Raw genomic sequence first — 22,072 nt, forward strand, 5'->3', positions numbered from 1 at the left:
TTTCAGAGAGAGAAAGGGAAAGGCTTTCAAGGCAGACAGACTACAAAGACTCAGAAGAATGAACCTATCTTACATGTTCTAGAACATATGAGAAGTGGCAGGTCTGGGTGGAGGTCAGCGAAGTGGTGACAGTGGGCTGCGCCCATGAAGGACCTCCCACAGGGGGTGAGATTCTGCAGCCTTCACTATGACATGTAGGAGGTGGATGTTGGTCTTATCTCTGTTTTACGGATGAGGAAACAGGCTCCCAGAGACGGAAAGAAGCACTGAGGGGTGTGAGGACTCAGTCAGGCTTGGGAGCCAGAGGCCAAGTCATCCTCTCCTTATTGGGTGGGCAATGCCAAAGCCCAGACTCTCCCCATCCCCACCCCCTCCACAGTCATCTGACTTCAGGGAGCATCGTGTCCTCAGTCCCTCCCCTCCCTCCACCCTCAGTGTCCTTGTCCTGCTGACATCATGTGCACATGGAAGAGAAATCTGCGGAGATTCCAGAGGCCAGAGTGTGGGAACCAGGACAGATGCTGCTGGCGCTGCCCCAGGGCTGAGTCTCTTCTGGAGCCTCTGGGCGCTGCCAAGGGGGCTCTGGAATGTGTCTGAGGCCTCTGGCTTCCTCCATTGCAGGGCACCCTCCCCCCTCAGGGCCTGGGAAACCTAGGGAGGCTCTCAACACCCAGCCTGCCCTGCCGGCCCTGGGCAGCCTCTGTGGGGCTTTGCGCTGCCTGCACGTAGGAACGGGCAGTGGATGGACATCAAGAGAGCTGGGCCAGCCCAGCCAGTCTGCTCTCAGGGGCCCCAAGCTGGGGACGCTGGACCCCATAGATGGAGCTTGATCCTCATGAACTCTGCAACCGAGGGATGGGGAAGGGAACCGAAGCAGTACTGTCCACTGCCTTCCCTGAAGAGGAGTTTGGGAGTGTGTGTGTGTGTGTGTGTGTGCATGTGTGTGTTGTAGGCAGACAAACAGACACAGACAGATGGTCCCACCCCCAACCCCAGCCTCCAGGATAGCTGCGCACCGCCTGTTCTGCACATGTGGCTCTCAGCAGCTGCACATTCCGTCAGTGACCAGCTGTGGCGGCAGCTGGGGAGGTGGGAAGTGAGCGCTGATGGGTCCTGGGGGAGCAGGGGAGGAGTGCAAGGGGAGGACAGGAAGGGCCTGGATGAGCAGGGGTCAGGGAAGGGCTGAGGCAAGGAGGCTCAGATTGTTCTCAGAATGGAACACCAAGCAGGAAAGTGGTGATGAGGAGGCCTGACATCTGGGCCAGAGGCCCTCTATTTGTTAGCTTTGGAACAGAGAGCCTGCGGGAGGTCCAGGGCAGGCCCAGCACACCCACAGCTAGGTCTTGGCACATAGGTGGACCAACATGAGTATAAGGAGAAAGACTCTGGGGAGTTGGATATATCAGTCTGAAGCTCAGAAAAAAAGATCTGTATTAGAGATATAAATTTAAGAATCATTGGCTTATAGGAGGTAAAGCCATGGGAGCTGATGAGTCACCAGGGGAGAAAATGCATGGAGACAGGCTCAGCCCAAATGCTAGCATTACCAAGCGTTCACTGTAAACACCAGGCAGTGTTCTATGCATCTTCCCTCACGTAATCCTCCCAAGAAGCCTATGGAGTACGTAACGGTTACCGTCCCATTTTACAGATGAAAAAACCAAGGCATAGAAAGGTCTTTCTTATCCTGGCTCGCCTCCTGCCTCACTGAGGCTCTAGGAATGTTGCTGACCCTCTCTGGGTCTCAGTGTCCCCAGACATAAAGGGAGGGGTGAGGCCCTGCAGAGAGATGATGGAGTGGCACCCAGGTGCTCCAGACCTCCTCCACACCCCTCCCCAGGCCCTGGGTGGGGATAGTGCCCCTTGTGACTCTGCTGTTTTCCCAGGGGCCAGGCACCACCTCCTCCACAGAGAGGGTGGAGGCCTTCAGGAGCCACCCAGCTCCCCTTCCCATCACTTGTCACTCAACCAATATTTACCAAACACTTACTACGTGCCAGATGCTGCTAGGTACAGGAGAGACAACAGTGAGCAAATCCTGGTTCCTGCCTTTACATCCCAGAGACAGGCACAAATTATCGCAGAATGAATAATACCAACCATGGCCCTGAGCACCCGAGCATCTCCATGCCACACATCCTCTCCTCTGGGACCCCCCAGATCCCTCCCCGACCCAGCAGTGAGAGGCTCAGTGCCTGGCCCAGCAGAGGTCTCTAGAACCCTGTTCCAGCAGAAGGCCATCACAGACCCCAAACATTTGGAGCCTGGACCATGTCCATTTAGTAATCTGAATACCAGCTCTGAGAGAAGACTGGAGCTGGCCTAGTGTGGGGGTCAGGAATTGAGAAAGTGTCACTGGAGCTGAAACCTGGCCCTGAAAATCTCCTCCTGCTCGCTCAGCGCTGGGGCAGGGGCCAGGGGAAGTGGGGAGGGTGGAGTTCCCTCTCTGCCTCCCTCCCTTTGGACTGAGGCTGACTGCTACGGCTGAGCTCCCTGGGGCTCACGCCTCTGCCCTCTCCTGACCCTCTGTCCATCAGCAAGCAAATTCCTGCTGAGCCCCTGCCGGCCTCTGGAGCTGCCTGCGGCGCCCTCTCTCCTTGACCTGCCCCTTCTTCCAACTGCTCCTGCATCCTCCCCCAGACACTTCCCCATCCACAGATCTGGCTCCTGGCTCTGCCTCCTCCATTCATGCCAAGGCCTCTGTGACCCCATGATTGCCCATCTTCCTCTTAGAGCCCAGGACTGGTGACCAGCCCCTGTTCTTGGCCCTCTGGCCTTGGCCCCAGGTGCTCCATTCTTGCTCAAATTTCCACCCCTCCCCAGAGTTTCTTTGGCTGTTTTTGCCAGGGTCCTATCCTAAGTTCTCCTCCTTCTTGCTCAGCACCAGCTCCTTGAGATATCTCACGTACCCCACGGCTGCTGCTACCAGTCCTCAAATCTCCACTCCAGCCCAGATCTCTCTCCGGTTCTCCTCCAGGTGTCCCATGGGCCTCACAGAGCATGGCCACACTGAATCTCTCACCTTCTGCTGTGTCACCTGCACCCACTCAGTCACCCAACAGGAACCCAGCATCGCTTGGGTCTGTTCCATCTTCAGCCCCTCTAAACCAGCCCCCATTGCCTGGCCTATTGTAGGAGTCTCAAATTGGTCCACCCCGCTCTAATGCACGGTGGCTACCAGCATGAATTCTGGTGCCAGCCCACCCGGCTAGAATCCCAGCTCTATGACTTACTAGCCGTGTGATCTTGGGGAAGTTACTTAACTTCCCTATGTCTCAATAAAATAGGATTATAATAGATGACAACAGTCACTTCTGTTATAGGGTTGTTGTGAGGTTTAAATGAGTTAATATACATCAAAATACTTAGGACAGTGCCTGGGACATGGCAAGTGCAATAAGAATTTGTTTTTATTATTGCTATTATTATTATTATCATTTATTTATTTGACAAATATTTTAGAATGCCTACTATGTGCTAGGCACTTTGCTACGTGCTAAGGGGGCTAATAATGAACACAAAAGTGGTTCCTACCCCCACCAACTTTACAGTCAGGGTGGAAGCCGTTCATCAAAGTCCCATGGAGTGACAGTTTCCTGCTGCTTGAGCCATGCCCTACGCTTTCTCATCTTATTTATTTATTTATTTTTTTTGAGGAAGATTAGCCCTGAGCTAACTGCTGCCAATCCTCCTCTTTTTGCTGAGGAAGGCTGGCCCTGAGCTAACATCCGTGCCCATCTTCCTCTACTTTCTATGTGGGATGCCTACCACAGCATGGCTTGCCACGTGGTCCCATGTCCGTACCAGGGATCTGAACCGGCAAACCCTGGGCCACCGAAGTGGAACGTGCGCACTTAACTGCTGTGCCACTGGGCCGGCCCCCTCTTTCTCATCTTAAAACAAACGGCAGCAAAAGCAAACAAACCCCGGAGTCCACATCTCCCTCCAGCTTCTGTCCTAGCTTACTTTACCATCACAGTCAAGTGTCTGGAATGAGTTTATTCTGCCAGCAAGTATTTATTGTACACCTACAGCATGCCAGGTGCTGTGCTAGGTCCTGGAGAGCCAGCAGTGTACAGAAGGGACAAATCTCCACCCTCCATGAGTTTATCTTCTAGTGGGGGACACAGCCAATAAACAACTATAGCAGCATATATAATATAATGTCAGCGATATTAATAGATGCTGCAAAGTGAGATAAAGCCAGATAGAGGACAGAGTGACTGCAGGATTGGTGGCTATTTTAGATAGGGGGTCAGGAGAGTCCTCTCTGAGGATGTGACGTTTGAGCGAAGACCTGAATGGAGTGGGGTTGTTTGAGAAGAGCCGGGGGAAAAGGATTCCAGGTAGAGGGAACAGCACATGCAAAGCCCTGTGGCAGGGACAAGCGTGAATATTGGTGGAATGGCAAGAAGGCTCTAGTGGCTGAGTGAGCAAGGCAAGGTCAAGGACCAGAGCTTAGGACGACCGTACATATCCAGTACGCCCTGGACTGTTTCGGCAGAGTTATGAGTATTGCGTCCTTTCACTCTTCAAGATGCTCCACGTTTAGATGATAAAGTATATAGTCCCCCTACGTACAGGCCGTGGGAAGCAATTGGCATTCCAAATGTGATGGAAAGCCTACAGATGGGTTTTGAGCAGGCAGTGACATATCGGACTGACATTTTCAAGGATCGTGACCAAGTACTTGAAACACTCTTCTGGCTCTTGTAACGCTCCTTCCTGGCTCTCCTCCACCTCGCTGGCTGTGCTTTCCCAGTCTCCTCTGGCAGCTCTTTTTCTTCTACTCGACATCTAAATTCTTGGAATTTCTCTGGACCACGGTTTTCAACTGGGGTGATTTCTCCCCCAGGGGACATTTGGTATTATCTAGAGACATTTTTAATTGTCACGACTAGGGCAGGTCCTACAGGCATTTAGTGAGTAGAGGCCAGAGATGCTTTGAAACATCCCACAGTGCACAGAACAGCCCCACACAATAAAGAATTTTCCAGCCCAAAATGTCAGTAGTGCTGAGATTATGAAACTCTGCACTAGATTAGCTCTGTCCAACAGCAAGATAATGGGAGAAATATACAATTAAAGTTTGCCTCGTCGCCACATGAAGAAAAAACTAAAAAGAAAACAAGTGATGTTAATTTTAACAATGTATTTTATTTAATCCAATACATATAAAATATTATCATTTCAACATGTAATCAATATTAAAAATATCAATGCGCGTCCTTCTTTCTTTTTTGAATTCTCCTGGGTATTTCACACTTACCACACATAGCAATTCAGACCAGCCACATTTCAAGTGCTGAGTAGCCACATGTGCGTCATGACTATTGTATTGACAGCATAACCCAGTACTAGATAATACAGTCTCATGTTTAAGAGCTATATAAGGTAATAAATTCTAATGGTTTGGCCTTGGAACCAAATTACCTTGCTGAATTCCACTCCTTCCATTTACTTCTTGTCCACTTTGGCTAGAGTTACTCCACTTCCCTGTGCCTTTGATTCTCATTTGTAAAGTGGGGATGATAATAATATTACTACTTTATAGAGTTGTCGAGGATTAAATGAGTTAATACTTACACAACAGTTTCAGATGTTATGCTAAGCGCTCACCAAATGTTAACTGTTTAGCTAGGCCCTTCCTCTGTCTCCGGTCACATTTTCTATCTGGGTAATCTGTCCACTCCCACAGCTTTTTGCTTTTTTTTGGTGAGGAAGATTGGCCCTGAGCTAACATCTGTTGCCAATCTTCCTCTGTCTTATGTGGGATGCTGTGGCTTGATAAGCGGTGCTAGGTCAGTACCTGGGATCCAGGCATGCGAACCTGGGGTCACCTAAGCAGAGCATATGAACTTAACCACTATGCCACCCATCCAGCTCCTCCCACAGCTTTAAGCGTCACCTATTATCTAATGACTTCCAAAGTTAAATATCCAGCTTAGACTTCTTTTCTGAGCTCCAGACCCCCTATTTAACTGTGCACCCCATTTTGATGAGCTGGGGCATCTCACATGAACTTGCCCATAACAGAGCCCTTGACCTTCGCCTGCAAGTTTGTTCCACTGCCAGCCCTTGTCGTCTAAGTCATGACACAGGGCAGATATCTGGGGGGCATCCTTGATTTCTGCCTTTCTGGGGAATGCATAGTGCACGGATTGTGCAACTTCTGTGTTGGTTGAGATTTCCACTCACTGGTGTGTGCTCACAGAAGTTCCATGAGTGCTGAGGGCATTTGGACTAAGAGAGTCCTTAGGCGTGGCTAGGGTGACCCCCAGGGCCTCCTGAGGAAGCACAGGCTGCGGGTACTGACTGCCCATGCCAGCGGCATATCAGTGTGTGTCTGCATGTATGTGTTTGCGCACTTGGTCAAGTGGTTGTGTCTGTGGACATGTGTGGAAGGGGACACAGGAATGTTTTCCCACCACTGTTATGAAGTGTCCCCAAGTGTCTTGCTGTGGGGGTAAAAGTACAGTTCCTCTCAATGACCAGCTCCATTCTCCCGAGCGAAGGGGTGGCTCCCTCCATGTCCTGGTGGGCAGGTCCAAGGGAAAGACTTCTCTGGTCCCACCACATCAAGACCTCCTCCTCCCTGCTCGTGAAGTCCACCTTCCAGGATGCTCCCGTTCCGCTTCCTTCTGGGCCTGGGGCACTTCTCTGAGGTACCAGCCCAGGAGAAGGGCAGGTGAGTCTCAGAATCTTCCTTGAGTCTCCCTCCCTAGGGGCAGGGCAGCTGGAGCCCGCACAGAACGAACAGTTTGGTCTGTTGGAGGAGGAGGTGGGTACTAGGAAGGGAGGTTGGAGGGTGCCTCCCTGTATCCCTTTTGAGGCCCTGCCACAGCTCTAGGAATGAGCCCTCACCTGGCCTTCTTGGCCTCCCAGGACAGCTCTGCCTCTGGGGAACTGGGAGCTGATTCCCAGGGACCCACCCCCCCTCCACTACCACCACCATGAAGTCAGGTCCTCATGGACCTTGGCCGGAGACCTCCTGTTCAGGTGGTGCAGCCACAACCTCAGCTGTCCCTTTAGGGGATGACAGCCACCCCTCTCATGTCTGACCATTTCCTGGCCCCCACCCCCAAGCCCCATTCCACTTGCTTCGGACCCCTATGGGAGACGCTGCTAGGGGATTCTTGTCGAAGATCAGACCACAGCCACCCCCACCAGCCTCACCACCCTCACCAAACCGGACGTGTTTGCTGCCCCCAGAACCCCAGGAGGCAGAACCCGCAGAGGCCGGGGCATGGTGGAGCGGCGCCTTCACAGGCCGGCCGCGCCGGGGCAAACCAGGGACAGACAGGGACCCCAGGCTTCCCGGAGGGGCCTCCAAGGGCACCTGCCCAAGGCCACCCAGCGCGCGGCGGCCAGGAGGCCAGGCGGCGGAGCGGAGCCGGCCCTCCCGCCGTCGGTGGGGGCGGCGACCGCCCGGGGCCTTCCCACGGCCTGGCCTGTGCGTCCCGGCGGGGGCGCGGGGGCGCGGGGCCCCGGGCTGCGGGGCAGGAAGGGCCCTGGGAAAGGGCGGCGGCGGCGCCCCGGGGCGGGGCCGGGGCGGGGCCCGACTTCCCGGCTCGCAGCCGCCCGAGCCCCGGCAGCCTGCGCTCGCCATGAAGCGGCCCAGGCAGCCGAGCGGCTCCGACAGCGAGTCCGACGGCCCCATCGACGTGGGCCGCGAGGGCGAGCTGAGGTAAGGCGGGCGCGGGGAGCGTCCCGGGGGGTCCCGGGCGGCGCAGGTGTGCGCGAGCGCCCGCAGGTGTGTCCAGGGGGCGGGGGAGGGCAGGTGCAGTGTGGGCCGTTACACGCGCGAGTGCCTGAGAGCCTGTGCGCTCTCGCCATTTAGGGCTCGGGAGACGGGGATGGAGGTGGACTTCAGCTCGGGGGTCTGATGTCCAGTTGGCGATCGGCTTTCTGTCCAAGTGCCCGGGTGAGGCTATGCGCGAGTTCTCCCCGGAGATCATTGGAAACCCTCATAGACTGTTGGTACCATACGCCCCTTTCGGAGCCCGCTGACGATGCGGAATAACCATGCTTTCCCGATTTTACCCTTGCTTAAGCGCACTTTTCATATAGCCCCCAAAAAGCTTCCAGGGGAAGAAAGTCTCTCCTTCCTTCCTTAAGCAAACTGGACTTTGAAATAAGGTTTTGGTATTGAAGACAATAATCGCCAACTCTCCCGTGGTCAGTCCAAGGGCCTGGCCTCCAATTCAGTGCTCTTTCTCCTGCATCCCTCTGCTGCCAATGTCGTTCGGCTCTTGTTAAATATTCTGACCAGCTTCAAATCGATTGAACGAACTGCACTTGTACAGTTTGCTACTTCCCAGTTCTGTGAACAATCTAAGCTTCAGTTTCCACATCTGTAAAAAGGGTGTAAATAATAGAACTGACTTCATAGGGTTATTGGGAACATCAAATGAGATGATATACAGGGCCTAGCACATGGCAAATGCTTAATTAGTGTCAGGCCCCCAACATGTGGTACCCAGAACCCAGAGACAGCAGCAGAGACTGACTGAGAGTATGCAGGCCTGGGTCCCAGCCCCACATCTGCCACCAACTCACCATGTGGCCTTGGGCCACTGCTTTCCCTTCGTGAGCCTGTTTCTTCATCAGTAAAATAAAGGAGGATGGGGAGTGGGAAGGGGCGGCTCTCTGATCTCTCCTGGCTCATCCGAACCTGACACTCTAGAATAGAGTTGGAAGGGGGATTCAGTTCATTCTCATGGGCCTTTCTGAGGGCATGTCATAATTTCAATGATCTTCAGTTTTCGGAGACCAGGAATCCTGCCTCAGTCACAAATCCTAGTAAAGTGCCACCAGCTCCCGATTACTTATAGCTTATAATAGGAGGTACAGTAATAGATAGCCCCCTTGCATCCTGTACATTAGGTTTGGGGGTGTTTAACACAATTTCCTATACAACTTATTAGCCTTTTTAAATTGTTTGGCAGAAACTGCTATTTAGAGAAGCAGTTCTCTGAATCTGTGCCTGCTAGGAGCAGGGGAAGGGCCCAGCACCACATGGTGGGGGGGGGGGGGGGGGGGCGGGTCTCAAATTCAATGTCATTGGGTCATCACGAATCAGATTCATGAAACTGATGCCAGAGAGCTAGGCTGATCAGAACTGGCTTCTGCCCTCTGAGAATCTGTCAGTGACCTACCAGGTCACATAAAGCCCATAGACAGGATGGAAGACAGAAGGAGAGACAGACTGTGGACTGCGAGGACATCTAAACAGGGAGAGGTCGTTCACAACCAAAGGCAGCAGGGAGGGCTTCCTGAAGGTGGTGGCATTTGGCCTATGGCATAACGGATTAGTGGGCAGTTTTTTTCCTATACAGCATTTTGTCCTTTCAGCCAGAGCCCATTTTTAGAGACTGTCTAGATTCTTAGAGGAGCAGACCCCCTCAGAGGAGAGAAAGCAATTGGACATCTGGCAGAGGCTGACTTATAGACCCCTCTTTGTAGCACTCACCAAAGGGCCCTCCCCCAGCAGACATCAATGCTTCAATTCAGGGAACACTGAACGATGCCTGCTGTAGCCCAGACCCTCGGTTGGGCGTGGGGGGCCCAGATGTATCCTGCTCAGCTTCTGCCCTCGGGGAACTCTCAGAGAAGAAGAGCTTCATGTGGAAACAAAGCCAGATAAACAGTGGCCAGGGCCATAGGGCTGGGGCAGCCAGCCTCCCTGGGGTCAGAGGCAGGGCACAAATCCCCCATACTCAGAGACGTGAGAGGAAAGAGCAGGGTGTGTGCCATCATCACTGTGGGCATCTGCCTGGTGGTGGTATCCTGCCCCATGTGACAGAATCACCCACAGGGCTCCTGTCTGAACCCAGCCCCCTGACACAGGCTGGGTCCACACTGAGAATATAGCCTCTCCCCTCCCCCTCTGCAAACATTTAATGAGCACCTGTCACATGTCGGGCACTGGGTCAGGGTCTGTGGGTCATTCCTACATGATTTAAGGCACATGGTGGCCTTTGAAGTCAGATAGACAGACCTGAGTTTGACTCTCACCACCATTAACTTGGGCAAGTGACTTGACTGCTTTCTGCACCTCAGTTTTCTCCCTTACAAGATGGGGATGCGAATGCCTATCTTACAGGGTGAGGCTTTGATGAGGTAATGTACCTAAAACACACAGTTCCCTGTTTTGGCACAAGGTGACTTCCAATTAATGCTACTCTCTCTGGGGTCACCATTCCGTTGGAAGATGCCATGAAGCAGCATGGTCCAATGAAAAGACTGGAAGTCTGAGGGCTGGACTTTCTGTGCATGGTTCTTAATGCTTTGTGTCTCTGTCACTCCATCTATCAAATGATGATTGTCCCTAAATGCGAAATGGTCCCAATTATACTTAACTCACAGAACTATTGTGCAATAAATGAGACAAGTGAATGTGGAAGTGCTGTCTAGAACAAGAAGTACTGGCTATGAGATATACGTGATGGGACAATGAATATAGGGGGTGCACTGAGAAGAGCACTGGATTAAAAGCCAGCAGACTTGGCTCCAGTTCTGGAATTTCCTCTAATTTGCTGTGTGGCCTGGAGCAGCTCCCTTCCCCTCTCTGAGTTTCCCCATTTTACAAGTGGGCTCAGTGCTCTCTGAGAGCCCTTCACTGGAGACATTGTGATCCTGCTTTTGGTTGATGCAAAACGGGTGGGGTCACCTGCCAGGGCTCCACGGGGGGAGTTTCCAAAGGGGAACTGAGGGTGAGCACTGAGGGTGGTAGCACTGGCAGCCAGACCACCTAGAAATTTGCCCCCACCCCCACCCAAGGGACCACCCCAGAATTCTGGCTAGGGACCACTCGAAGCCCGTGCAGCAGATCTTAGCAGTCGACATATCTTCTCTGGATCCGTGAAAATCTGCCTTACTTTCAGACTCTCAGACAAGAAGCTCCCACACCTCCTCCCAGTGTCAGGGCCAGATCACAGCCTGGAAGCAAGCTCTGGCTGAGCTCTTGGGAGTTTTAAGGATAAGAGGACTGGAGAGCTATTCAGACAGACAGGAAATAGGAATTAGGAGGGAAAACAATACTGAATTTGGAGCCAGAAGACATGGATTCCCATGCGGGCTTTGCTCCTTAGCAGCTGTGTAGGCTGGGCAAGCTGCCTTAGGTCCCCGAGGCTCAGCATCCTCATCTGTAAAATGGGGCTTTTGTTAGGCTCAAAGGCGGAAACATATGTAGTGATGCCAAGACAGCTGTGAAATGAGGCTTGCCCGTGAGATATGGGAGTCGGGGGAGAGGGATAATAGTGCTCAGAATGAGGGACCAGGAGAGTGGAAAAGGGATGGCAGAGCTGCCGTGTCCTGAAAGGGGTGCATCAGCCTCTGAGAGATGGTCCCTAAGGAAGGATCAGGCTGAAAGGCAGTGACGTGTGCAGTGCTAACCCAATACCCCTAGATACGCCTTATCCAGCCCTAGTCAGGGGGGAAAGGGGGCAGGCAGACAGAGGCCGTGTTTCTTAGTTTACCTTGGCTCTTGGGGCTTGTCCTGAGTGAAGCTTTGTAAACAAGTTGCCCTACAGATCTCAGGATCTGGCCGTCTGAACTCTGGACCTAACTTGCTGGGCTGTCCCTCCCAGGACCCTTCACAGGCCTCTTACCAACCCTTCTTGTCCAGATGTTTGGATGGCGATATTCTTTTCCAGATGTAGCTGGACAAAGCCAGGGGCATAGCAGTGGGATTTGACAAATGTTGATCTGCTCTCTCCTGCAACCTTCTCTCTTTGAACAGTTGATGAAAATGATACAGCCTGGGATGCCAAGAGGGTAGTCATGTGGGCTGGGACCCTCCTGGTGAGCCACATATGCTCACTCCCCTTCTACAAGGGCCTAGGACATGGATTTTTTGGTGCCACCTCTCTGTTCCCCAATGATAGCAAAGATGAGGGCTGGAGGAGGAGCTGAGCCATGAGCTGTACTGTGTTCCAAGCACTTGCTGAGTACTGGGGCTGCAATAGTGAATGAGACAGACATGGCTCATGGCCTCATGGAGCTTATGGACTTATTGGAAAGAGAGACATTAATCAAATAATCATACAAATATAAAACAACAAATGGGCATAAGCGCTATGAATGCGGACTGCTAGGAGAGTGCAGATCAGGGAACATGTAGTGTGAGGGGGGATGTCAGAAAAGCCTCCCCCAGGAAGGTGACATTTGAGTTGGGACCTGAAGAGCGGTAGAAGTGACTAGGCAAAGGGGCTGGGCCTTGGGGGTGGGGAGATTGGTGACCAGAGAATTCTAGGCTAGAGGAACAGTATGTGCAATCCTAGGAAAGAGTTCATGCGTTTGCAGGCTGGAGCACACAGAGTGAAAGAGAGCTGAGTCTAGGAGATGACAGGGGCCAGCTGGGCCACCGGAAAGATGGTGGCCTTGATCCTAAAAGCATTGAGAAGCCCCTGACTGAGTTTTAAGAGAGTGACAAGATCAGAGTTGCATTTAAATGATCACTCTGCCTGCTTGTAGGAGGTAAGAGGGGCGCGCAGGGACCGGTGGTCCCTGGGAGAGAGGACAGAGGTTTGGTCCTAAGGATGGCAGAAGTGACGTACTTTAGACATGGAACGGGCAGGTTTTAATGAGTTGGGGTGAGGACAGAGGAGGAATGAAAGATGGTGGCCAGGTGTCCACCTTGCAGAACTGGGAGAGGCGGTGCCCTCACTAAGATGGGGAACCCACCGGGAAGAGGAGGCCAGCTCATGGGTTCCTGTTCGGATGTGTGCATTTTGCCTTCCAGAATGGCAGGGGAGTCACCTTGTCTAAAGTTATTTGTTGAGGTGGTGTCTCCCCACGGTGGCTGAGCCTCTGGAGGGCTGGGGTCGGGCTGACCACCTCCAGTCCAGCCCTGGGCCTGAATGGGGCCTCTGGAGTGTTGGCCAAATGAATGATCCTCAGGGCAACCCAGTGAATCCCCTCCATTCCCAGAGAGCCTCTGAAGCAGGAAATCGTTAAGGGGGCCAGCAGCTGTGCTTAAGAGGGTTTCTATCAGTCTGGGCAGGAAAAGCCCCCAGGGCTGAGCCTCTGCCCAGTAATGGGAACTCGTGGGGCCGAGCAAACATCCATCCTTCAGGGAGGCCCGACGCGGTGCGGGGCTGCGGCCTTCTGGGGAGGCCAAGGCAGTGTCCCCAGAGTCCAGAGGAGCCTGTGACCCAGATGCCGCCTCCCCCTCGCCCCCGGCCGCGCTGCGTGGGAGGAGGCGGCAGCTGCAGGCCGCCGGAGGGCGGGCGGCCGGCGCGCCCGGCCCGTGGGAAGCGGCGGCATCTGCTTTTTCCACGCTCGTTCCCAGCGGCTCCCTCTGAAACCCAAGCCGCCGGCCCGGCCCCCGCCGCCTCGGCCCGTGCCCTCGCCCGCCCCGCCCGCGGATCGGGTTGCAGGACCCGGTGGCCGGGCTGCGGCTCCGGCTCCCTGGGCGAGCAGGCGAGCCCCCCGACTCCAGGGCAGGAGACCGCGTGTAGGGGAGGACTTGGCCCCGGGGGAGAAGGGGAGAGAGCGTCCCCACCCACGCCTGCCCCGCGCCTCTTCCCGGCCTGGGAGACCACGGCCGCCTGGGAGGGGGCTGTGCCCGCCCACAGCCCGGCCTGCGAGGTCAGCCCAGGCCAGGGAGATGGGCCCCGAGCGCTGAAAAGTCAGCCTTTCTCTTCCTCTCCAGCCAGATGGCCAGGCCGCTGTCCACCCCCAGCCCTTCGCAGATGCAAGCCAGGAAGAAACGCAGAGGGGTGAGTGTCTGTCTCCGCAGAGTTGCCTGAGTCTCCAGGGGCCTGGCGGAGCGAACCGGAGTCAAAAACATCACCCTGAACCTAGACTGCCTGGGTTCAAATCCTCGCTCTGCCAGTAGCTAGCAGGGGGGACTTTGGGCGAGCCACTTAACCTCTCTGTGCTTCATTTCCTCATCTGTGTAACTGAAATAATGACAGGACCTCCCGCAAAGGGTTGTTTTAAGATTAAGTGAATTAATGTAATGCACTCGGAACAATACCTGACACACAATTAGCCGTTATTATTTATTCCAGCCTTCCCCTCTTCTCTCTGAGCCCAGAGCTTTCACTTCCTCCTAGTGTGCTGCAGGGCGGGGGAGGGGGACAGGAGGAGGAGTGGCCTCTGCTTCTCTCGGTGGTCTCATCCCAGCCCTGCTTTCCCCCAGGAGGCAGCTGTGCTTCTACAGGCCAGTCCAGAGACCTGGGATCTGGCAGAGACCAGCCCTGCCACTCACTAACCATCAGACCTTAGGCACACCGCTTCCGTGCAGCCCTCATTGTCTTTATCAGTAAAATGGGGGGTCATCATTTCTGCTCTGCTATCAGTATTGCGAGATGAGAATGAGGTAGTGTGAATGAAAGGCCTTCCCAGCTGGAGAGAGCAATGCCCAGGACTCTTCAGACCTCATGCCCCTGGCCGAGCAGGGGTCTCCAGGGCCTGCTCCAGTACTGTGGCTGGTGTCCCTGTTCTGATTGGTTGGCGCCCTGCTGTATCAATGGTTAAATGTTTTGAATGTCACCCCTACAGATCAAGATGAGAGATCCGAGTTCTATTCCCAGCTTTGCACTTCTTTGCTGTGTGACCTTAAGCAAATCACTGCCTCTCTCTGAGCCTCGGCTTCCTCCTCCATAATGTAAGAATAGATTTTTCTCCCTCACATATGTTATGAAGGAAAATATGAGTCAGTGTCCATCAAGGCGCATTGGAAACTGTGATGAAGTGCCTACGTGTAACTTCTTGTCATTGTCTTTTAGATCATAGAGAAACGGCGCCGAGACCGCATCAACAGCAGCCTGTCTGAATTGCGGCGCTTGGTCCCCACTGCCTTTGAGAAGCAGGTAGGTGGCATTGCTGATTGTGCTGGAAGAAATACTCTGCGAGTGGCAGAAAGGTTCACCTCTCCTGGCGTTTCCTGTTGATGGGTAGCAGCTCCCTGAAGACGGTGCTACCATTTGCCGGAATAAGGGGAATCACAATTGATATTTCCTGAGGTGTCTCAGGTGTTGTGGCTCTATGTCCATCATCCAATTGAGTTGAATCCTCGAAATGATCCTGAAGTAGGGAGGGATTATTATGGCTATTGCACAGGTAAGGAAACCGAAGCACAGAGAGGTAAAGTAGCTTACACCAGGTCACACAGCTAGTCAATAGCAGAGCAGAACTGGAACACAGAACTGTGTGATTCTAAAGCGGCTTATCCCTCTGCACTACTGATATTTCAGAGCTATTTGAAAGTAGAACAGGCTGCTTGGGGAGTGAGCACTCTGCCATTGAACAGCATAGGGTGGAGGGACTACAGTGGGAAGTCAGATAGTTGAATCAGTCACACAGCCTCAAAGATTCTCACCCTGTGCCCTGAGGCACGGTCATAGGCTTGTGCCTTCCTTTATGCCTGTGAGAACAAATCAGTCATCTCACGGACATTGACTAAAACCCTCACAAGACCAGCCATGAACTAGACCTGGTACCTACCCTCATATGGAGGGTCTGACCCTTAGCTTTCACCTGGAAACCAGGTGATGCTGGAGGCTTAGGAAACATTTCCCAAGAGATAGAATAGAGCAATAGCAAGTGCTTTGGGGGTAAAATGATGAGCTGGATCTTGGGTATGGTGAGTGTGGAACTGGAGTCCCAGTGAAGCTGGTCCAGGAGGCAGGTGGGTATGCAGGAGTGGCATTCTAGTGATGGGGCAGGAAGCCATGGAATAGACGAGACCCTCCGGGGAGAGTGTGCAGAGCGAGAAAAGTGAGCCAACCCCCACCGGGAACACCGCTGCTTTAATGGATGGTTAGAGCAACAGGCAAGGGGAAAGGAGAACCAAGAAGCTGTGGTGTCGTGGAAGTCGTGGGAGAGGAGTTTCAGGAAGGATGGTCAGCAGTGCAGCGGACAGGTAGACTGAAATGAGAAGTGAGGAGAATCCGTTAGATCTGGAGGCCTTGGCCAAAGCAGAAGCCCAGTTGCATGCAGGGGTGGAGCGGGAGGAAGATGAGAAAATTGGGACAGTGAGTGCTGATGATGCTGTGCAGGTTGGGCAAGTGACAAAGTCAGCCAGAGGCCTTCACGCTTCTATCTTCTGTCCACGCAGGGCTCCTCCAAGCTGGAGAAAGCCGAGGTCCTGCAGATGACGGTAGATCACTTGAAAATGCTCCACGCCACTGGTGGGACAGGTACTGATGCTCTCCTCTCCTGGGAGTCCTTCATGTAGCAAATATTTTCGGGCCGGGCCCTGGGGATACCCTGGTGAGCAAAGCACATGTGGTCCTTGCCCTCATGGAGCCCACAGTCTGCAGAGGAGCTGAAGCAGATCCAGGTGGAACATGCGCAAACTTGGCTCTCTTCTTTGGGATTCACCCTCTCTACTCTCCCTGTCTCCATTTGTCCCAACCATTCCTCCAGCCTTAGGCCTTGGAGGAGCTCTTCTACCACAGACTGTTCTTACTGGTCCCACCCCCCAGGGCCTTGTTAAGCACGAGCCTGAAGGAGCTCGTTCTCACTGGGATCCCATTGGGAGGGGCCTGCCTGAAATTTTTAGCCACAGACGTTCCCTGGTGTGCCTGCTCGCCGGGTAGCCTTCTGGACTGTTGTGTCCTCGGTGGTGCTGGGGTGATATGTCGTGCTCACAGTTGAAGATCCGTCTAAGGATTGTAGTACAGTGCAAATGTAACTCATTCTGTTATTTTGAGCTAGGCCATTACAATAAAGTCACGGAACTGTGACTTTGAAAACACTTCAGACAAATGGCAATTTTGTCTGCATGAAGCCTCTCTGTGTGTTTTGGTGATTTCCCAATTGGGAAACCTTGAAAGCTCCGCAGACCTTGGCCACAAAGACCTAAGTCCTAAAACCTTAACTTTCTACCCTTCCAGGGGACAGTTGCATTTTAAGCGGCCCACGCTGGTGCTCCTCAAGCCTCAGTGTGCAGCAGGATCATGTGGGGACAGGCAGGTGTGGGTCACACCCCAGAGATTCTGAGGCGGTAGGTCTGGAGTGAGTTTGGAAATTTGCAAGTTTAGCAAGCCCATTGATGACCCTGATGCAGGTGGTCGCTTTGGGAACTTCTGCCAACGAATGCATGGCCAACTGTGGAAACTTCTGTCTCTAATCAACCAGTGGGGGAGATAGTTCAAGCTACATTCATGTTTATCCAATTAAAAGAAAAATAGTGACTAATATCTGGGCAGCATTTTATAGTTTTCAAAATGCTTTCACTTAGTGTTATCTCATTTGCTTCTCGTGAGAGCCTGGAGGGTGGTGGCTGCTCATCGCCATTTCCTGGCTAAGGGTAACGGGAAGACGGAATTGCGGCTTAGGGCCCTGGCGTGAGATCTGAATCCCAGCTTTACTGCTTACTAGCTTTATGGCCTTGAACAAATGATTTAACTTCTCTATTCCTCACTTTCCTCGTCTCTAAAATGGGAGTAATGATAGAGTTCTTATGAGGATTAAATTAGATCATGCAAATTATGTGCTTAGTAAGAACTCAGTAAATGTTATTTAAAAAAGAACAGTGAACACAGAAAGGTGGAGGGATTTGCTCAAAGTTGCACAACTAACTTGCACAACGACAGCAGAACCAGGTCGCGCCCCCAAGGGAGGCTAACTCCAAACGTCGTCTCCTGCGGAGCTGTCCCTCTGTGGGGGCCTCAGCGGTGAACCAGGGACTGGACACTTGCTGCCATAGTCCTGAGGCCAGTGCTCGCTGGGGCTGTTCTGTCTTTGCCCAGAAGGCGGTCGAGGGAGGGGCGGATGTGGAGAGGCAGCGAGTATGTGACTACCTCTGTGGGCAGTCCATCTGGTCACCAGGTCAAAGAGAGGGTCCCTGATCTGATGACAGTAGCTGAGAACCAGAGTGGGGTCCTGCTTTCCGGGCTGCCTTTTGGGCTGGGGGACAAACTCTACTGCCTACGGGGGCCAAGCCAGTAATACAAATGATAGCTAACTTTTAATTTATTGAGCATTTCAGTGCACCGTTTCATTTCACCCTCACAGCTCTCTGCAGCAAGTACTGTTATAGGCCCATTTTACAGCTAAGGAAACTGAGGCATAGAGAGATTAAGGGTCTTGTGCACGGTCAGGCAGCTAGTTAAGTCTTCAGTCAAGCGGCTGGCCCCCAAAGACCTCGTGCTTCCTTGCTGCACTATGCTGCCTTCTGCAAGGAGTCTCCCAGCTCTGATGGCTGCTGCTACCACGTCCCAGCATCCGCCCCCATCAGCAGGCAGGGTGGTTCTACACCTCCGTGTGCACAGCCGTTTCACACCTGGCAAGTGTCTACTTAAATGAAGTTATCTTGGCTGCAGAGTTTCTTCTTTGGATTAATCTTGAATCCTGATGAAAACAATACTTGACATGTTATAATGCTTCACCGTTTAGTGGACTCATTTGATCCTCTCAGCCCGCTCCCCTCTGTCCCAGGTAGGATGATTATTCCTGCTTTATGGAGGGGGAGGCTAGGGCTCAGAGAGGTGAAGTGACATGCCCCAGGTCACACAGGGAGTGAGCGGGGGAGGCAGGTCCAGAGTTCAGACAGCCTGACGCCAGGCTCAGTGCTTGTCCCCCTGCCTGGCATGTTCTAATCATGCCTTACTTTGCAGGATTCTTTGATGCCCGAGCCCTGGCCATTGACTTCCGGAGCATCGGTTTTCGGGAATGCCTCACCGAGGTCATCAGGTACCTGGGGGTCCTAGAAGGGCCCAGCAGCCGTGCAGACCCTGTGCGGATCCGCCTTCTCTCCCACCTCAACAGCTATGCAGCTGAGATGGAGCCTTCACCCACGCCCGCTGGCCCCCTGGCCTTCCCTGCCTGGCCCTGGTCCTTCTTCCATAGCTGTCCAGGGCTGTCAGCACCCAGCCACCAGCTCGCCATCCTGGGAAGAGTGCCCGGCCCCGTCCTCCCCAGCGCCTCCTCACTCGCTTACCCCATCCCAGCCCTGCGAACCGCTCCCTTGCGCAGAGCCACTGGTACCATCCTGCCACCCCGGAGGAGTTTGCCACCCAGTCGAGGAACATCTACTACCCGGAGGGCCCGCCCCCTGGAGAGGCCAGCTGCCCCTCTGCCCATGGCCCCCAGCAGCAGGGCTGCCAGGAGCAGCCACGTGGCACCCCTCCTTCCATCTTCTTCTCCGACTCCCCCTGGCATTGTGGGGTCCCCTGCTTATGCGGCTGTTCCTGTGCCCAGGCCCCCTTCCCTGGGGCCAGCTGGGAGAGCAGCAGGAGCTGTGCTCTGCCAGTCCTGGGTCTCTGAAATCACTGAAGTTGGGGCTTTCTGAGCTGGCTTTCCCCCTGGCAGTGAGGAGAGTTCTTGTTCCAGGAGCTCAAAAAATGATGCCGCCTTTTCTGCTCTGCTTCCTGGACTGGCTCGTGTATGAAGGCGTGTTCTTTACCCATCAAAGGTCCCTCCTCCTTTGGCCCATCTCCCCTCCTCACTGCTCATCCCAGCTTGTCCAGCCAGCGCTCCTTGAGCTGTTCTGATCTCAGAGGCTTGGTCTCCTTTCTCACCTGGACAGATGAGTCCCAGGAGAGCCCCGAAGAGCTGTGCCCAGACCCCTCTCCTGCCCCAGCACACAGGGGGCAGTAGGCGTGAGTCTCAGGTCTGGGAACAAATCTTCAACCTAACGGGCACAATGGCCTAAGGCAGGCTGCTTCCCTCGAGAGACCAGACCCCAGCCAGGAGCAATGAGACACTGGCTGCAGCCTTCCCAGGGCCACAGGGCTGGAACATTGTGTCTGCCTCACTTCCTGAGACAGTAACTGAGCAAGGGCCACAAATAGGTCTCTTGGGAACCCTGTCTGCCCCTGCCCACCTGTCTTCAGCCCACCCCATCGCAGAAAACCACAGGACGGGCCTGCCGTCCACCACATCCCAGGCCTGAGGATTGGGGGCCCAGCAGGGCCTGCTCCTGCCCTCTTCTCAGCTGCAGACACCACCTCCCGCTGACCAGCTGTTCCCTGCACACGGCTGGGAGGTTTCCGGGCAGCAGTAAGGCTCTGCGACAGGGTGTCCTCACCACCAGCCTCAGACAGCGCCCCCAGACCGGAGCCAGGATTGACCAACTGAGAACCCAGCTCCCTGCCTCTCTCACCGTCACCATCCTCCAGGCACGTGGTCCCCACTGGGTGCACAGTGTGGAGGACCATGTTCCCACGTGATGGCGCCCAGAGAGGAATCCTCTTGGGATTCAGCACCAGACGTTTGTGCCGCCTGGTTTGCATCCGGCTCACAGAGCCAGACTGTTGGGACAGCCAAAGGCTGTCAGGCTGGACAAAAATAACTGCAAGGAGGGGTGAGAGGAAGGACAGTCAGAGGCGGCTCGGCCCTTCAAGGTCACACAGTGGGTCTAGGGCCTGAGATTCTCTTCACCCAGGATCCCACACAGCTGGCTCTGCTCAGAGGCCGTTTCACTCCCCACCTCCAGCCCGGACCACTTCTCTAACAGAGGGAACAAGTGGCCCAGCGACCCTTCCCAATGGAACAGCAGAGACTGGATCAAACAGGGGCAGACCCAGGACTGACATCCAGCTGGCCCAGCATTGCCAGACCTGTTGTTAACATGTAGAAATACTTCTGCGCTCGTTCACAAATACCTGCTGTCCCTGAGTGTCTCCGAGAGTCCCCCACCACATGGCTTTTCCCTCAGGACCCTGTGCTGGTTAATGCCTGGCAGACCCAAGGCCATGGGGTCCTCTGGTCACTGGTGCTTATTCCGCACCAGTTATTAAATACTTCCAGTGTCGCCCCTGGGAAGATTCTCCCACCCCCACTCGTTGATGGAACTACCCTCCCCAGAGACTAATTTGAGGAGACTCCATGGGCTTAAAAGTGGAGTTTGCAAAGGCCCCGGGGAAAAAGGGCCCTTTCAGAGAAGTAGGTAAGAGGGTAGAGATCATTTAAATGACCCAGAAAGCTCTTTTGAAAAGGCAAATTCCTCAAGGGGGGATAAAAAGCTAGAGTCATTCTTTCATTCCTGTGTGAGTTAGTCCTGTCAGATTGCTGTCCTCCTGGGCCCATCTGAGCTGGACGGTGCTGAGGGGAGAGGGCCTCATTTCAGGGAGTGCTCCTGAGGGGGATGGAGACGGTGGGACGGAGAGAAGGAGGGCTGGGCGGTCAGCAGGCTCCTAGGAGTTGGGAGAGGGGGACAGAGGGAGGTGGCAGAAGGCAAAGACCAACTTCACCTCACAAAGGACTGGGAGAAGAACTGCTCCTCCTCCTCCCCCTCCTCCCCTCCTGCCTCCCCCTCCTCCCCTCCTGCCTCCCCCTCCTCCCCTCCTGCCTCCCCCTCCTCTGCCTCCTTTCCCTCTCCCCCCCCTTATTCCTTCCCCCTCGTCCTCCTCCTTCCTCTCCTCCCCCCTCCTCCTCTCCCTGACCACCCCAGGTGGTGGCCCACTGCTCCCAGGGTACCAGGTCAGTCCTGCAGTCCTGCGCTTTGGCGACTTCCTAGCCCGAGAATCCAACGTTTACTCATAGTGGGGCTGTGGGAAACATATTTCCACATTTCAAGTACCCAACTCCAAAAGAATTGGTTGACACCATTGAACGAGGTGGAAATGGCCCAGAACTTTCAGCATCTTAGTTGATCTTGGGTTCATTCTCTCTGAGAGATTGTTGGGGGAAAGGTGACTGTGTGTTTGTTTCCATGGTTGAGGACTTGTATCTTTGTTTATATTCCCAAGCCTTTCTGGTGCCCCGGACTCCCTACCCCATTGCTGGAGTTGTTGCAGACATCCAATAAAACTTTTTTTAGTTCTTCTGGAAACCTCCAAGATTCTACTTCTTCAATAACCCTGGAGTCCATCCACTTCCCTCTGAACCCACAGCCATCACCCTGGTCTGGCCACATCACCTCTCCCCAGATCACTGCCCTCCCGAAGGTGGCCTTGCTGCTTTCTTGCGCTGCTGCTTCTGACCCAGCCTCACTTCCAGCCTGCTCATCCTCTTCTGTCCCAACCTCACTTCCAGCCTCATTGCGTGCCAATCCCAATCTTGCTCCCTGGGCTTCTGCCACCCTGTCCTGCCGTTATTTCAACATTCCAACCTCATTCCACTTCCAGGACTTTGCATATGCTGTTCCCTCTGCCCAGAATGCTTTTCCTCT

At 54.0% G+C, this 22,072-nt stretch overlaps 1 protein-coding gene across 4 annotated transcripts; it reads left to right on the forward strand.

Moving 5' to 3' along the window:
* The first annotated feature begins 7,501 nt into the window (after positions 1-7,501).
* HEYL (hes related family bHLH transcription factor with YRPW motif like) lies at positions 7,502-21,733 on the forward strand. Of its 4 annotated transcripts, none has more exons than XM_001498456.5 (5): positions 7,502-7,687; positions 13,658-13,724; positions 14,739-14,822; positions 16,070-16,151; positions 18,576-21,733. In XM_001498456.5, the coding sequence occupies exons 1-5, from the start codon at positions 7,608-7,610 to the stop codon at positions 19,247-19,249; spliced, it is 987 nt and encodes a 328-aa protein (XP_001498506.2). In that variant the 5' UTR covers positions 7,502-7,607; the 3' UTR covers positions 19,250-21,733. The 4 variants fall into 4 exon arrangements, with proteins under 4 accessions (XP_001498506.2, XP_070116446.1, XP_005607237.1 ...); XM_070260345.1 differs by having other exon boundaries at positions 7,532-7,687; positions 13,662-13,724; XM_005607180.4 differs by lacking the exon at positions 7,502-7,687 and adding an exon at positions 7,769-7,924.
* Positions 21,734-22,072: the final 339 nt, after the last annotated feature.

This window comes from Equus caballus, chromosome 2 (assembly GCF_041296265.1).
Source record: "Equus caballus isolate H_3958 breed thoroughbred chromosome 2, TB-T2T, whole genome shotgun sequence".
Lineage (NCBI taxonomy): Eukaryota > Metazoa > Chordata > Mammalia > Perissodactyla > Equidae > Equus > Equus caballus.

Bases quoted from the DNA above. Each gene is read 5' to 3' on its own strand.
- HEYL (XM_001498456.5), top strand. From the start codon at position 7,608: ATGAAGCGGCCCAGGCAGCCGAGCGGCTCCGACAGCGAGTCCGACGGC. The intron at 7,688-13,657 runs GTAAGGCGGGCG...CTTCCTCTCCAG, and splicing joins GGCCGCGAGGGCGAGCTGAG to CCAGATGGCCAGGCCGCTGT. The intron at 13,725-14,738 runs GTGAGTGTCTGT...ATTGTCTTTTAG, and splicing joins CCAGGAAGAAACGCAGAGGG to ATCATAGAGAAACGGCGCCG.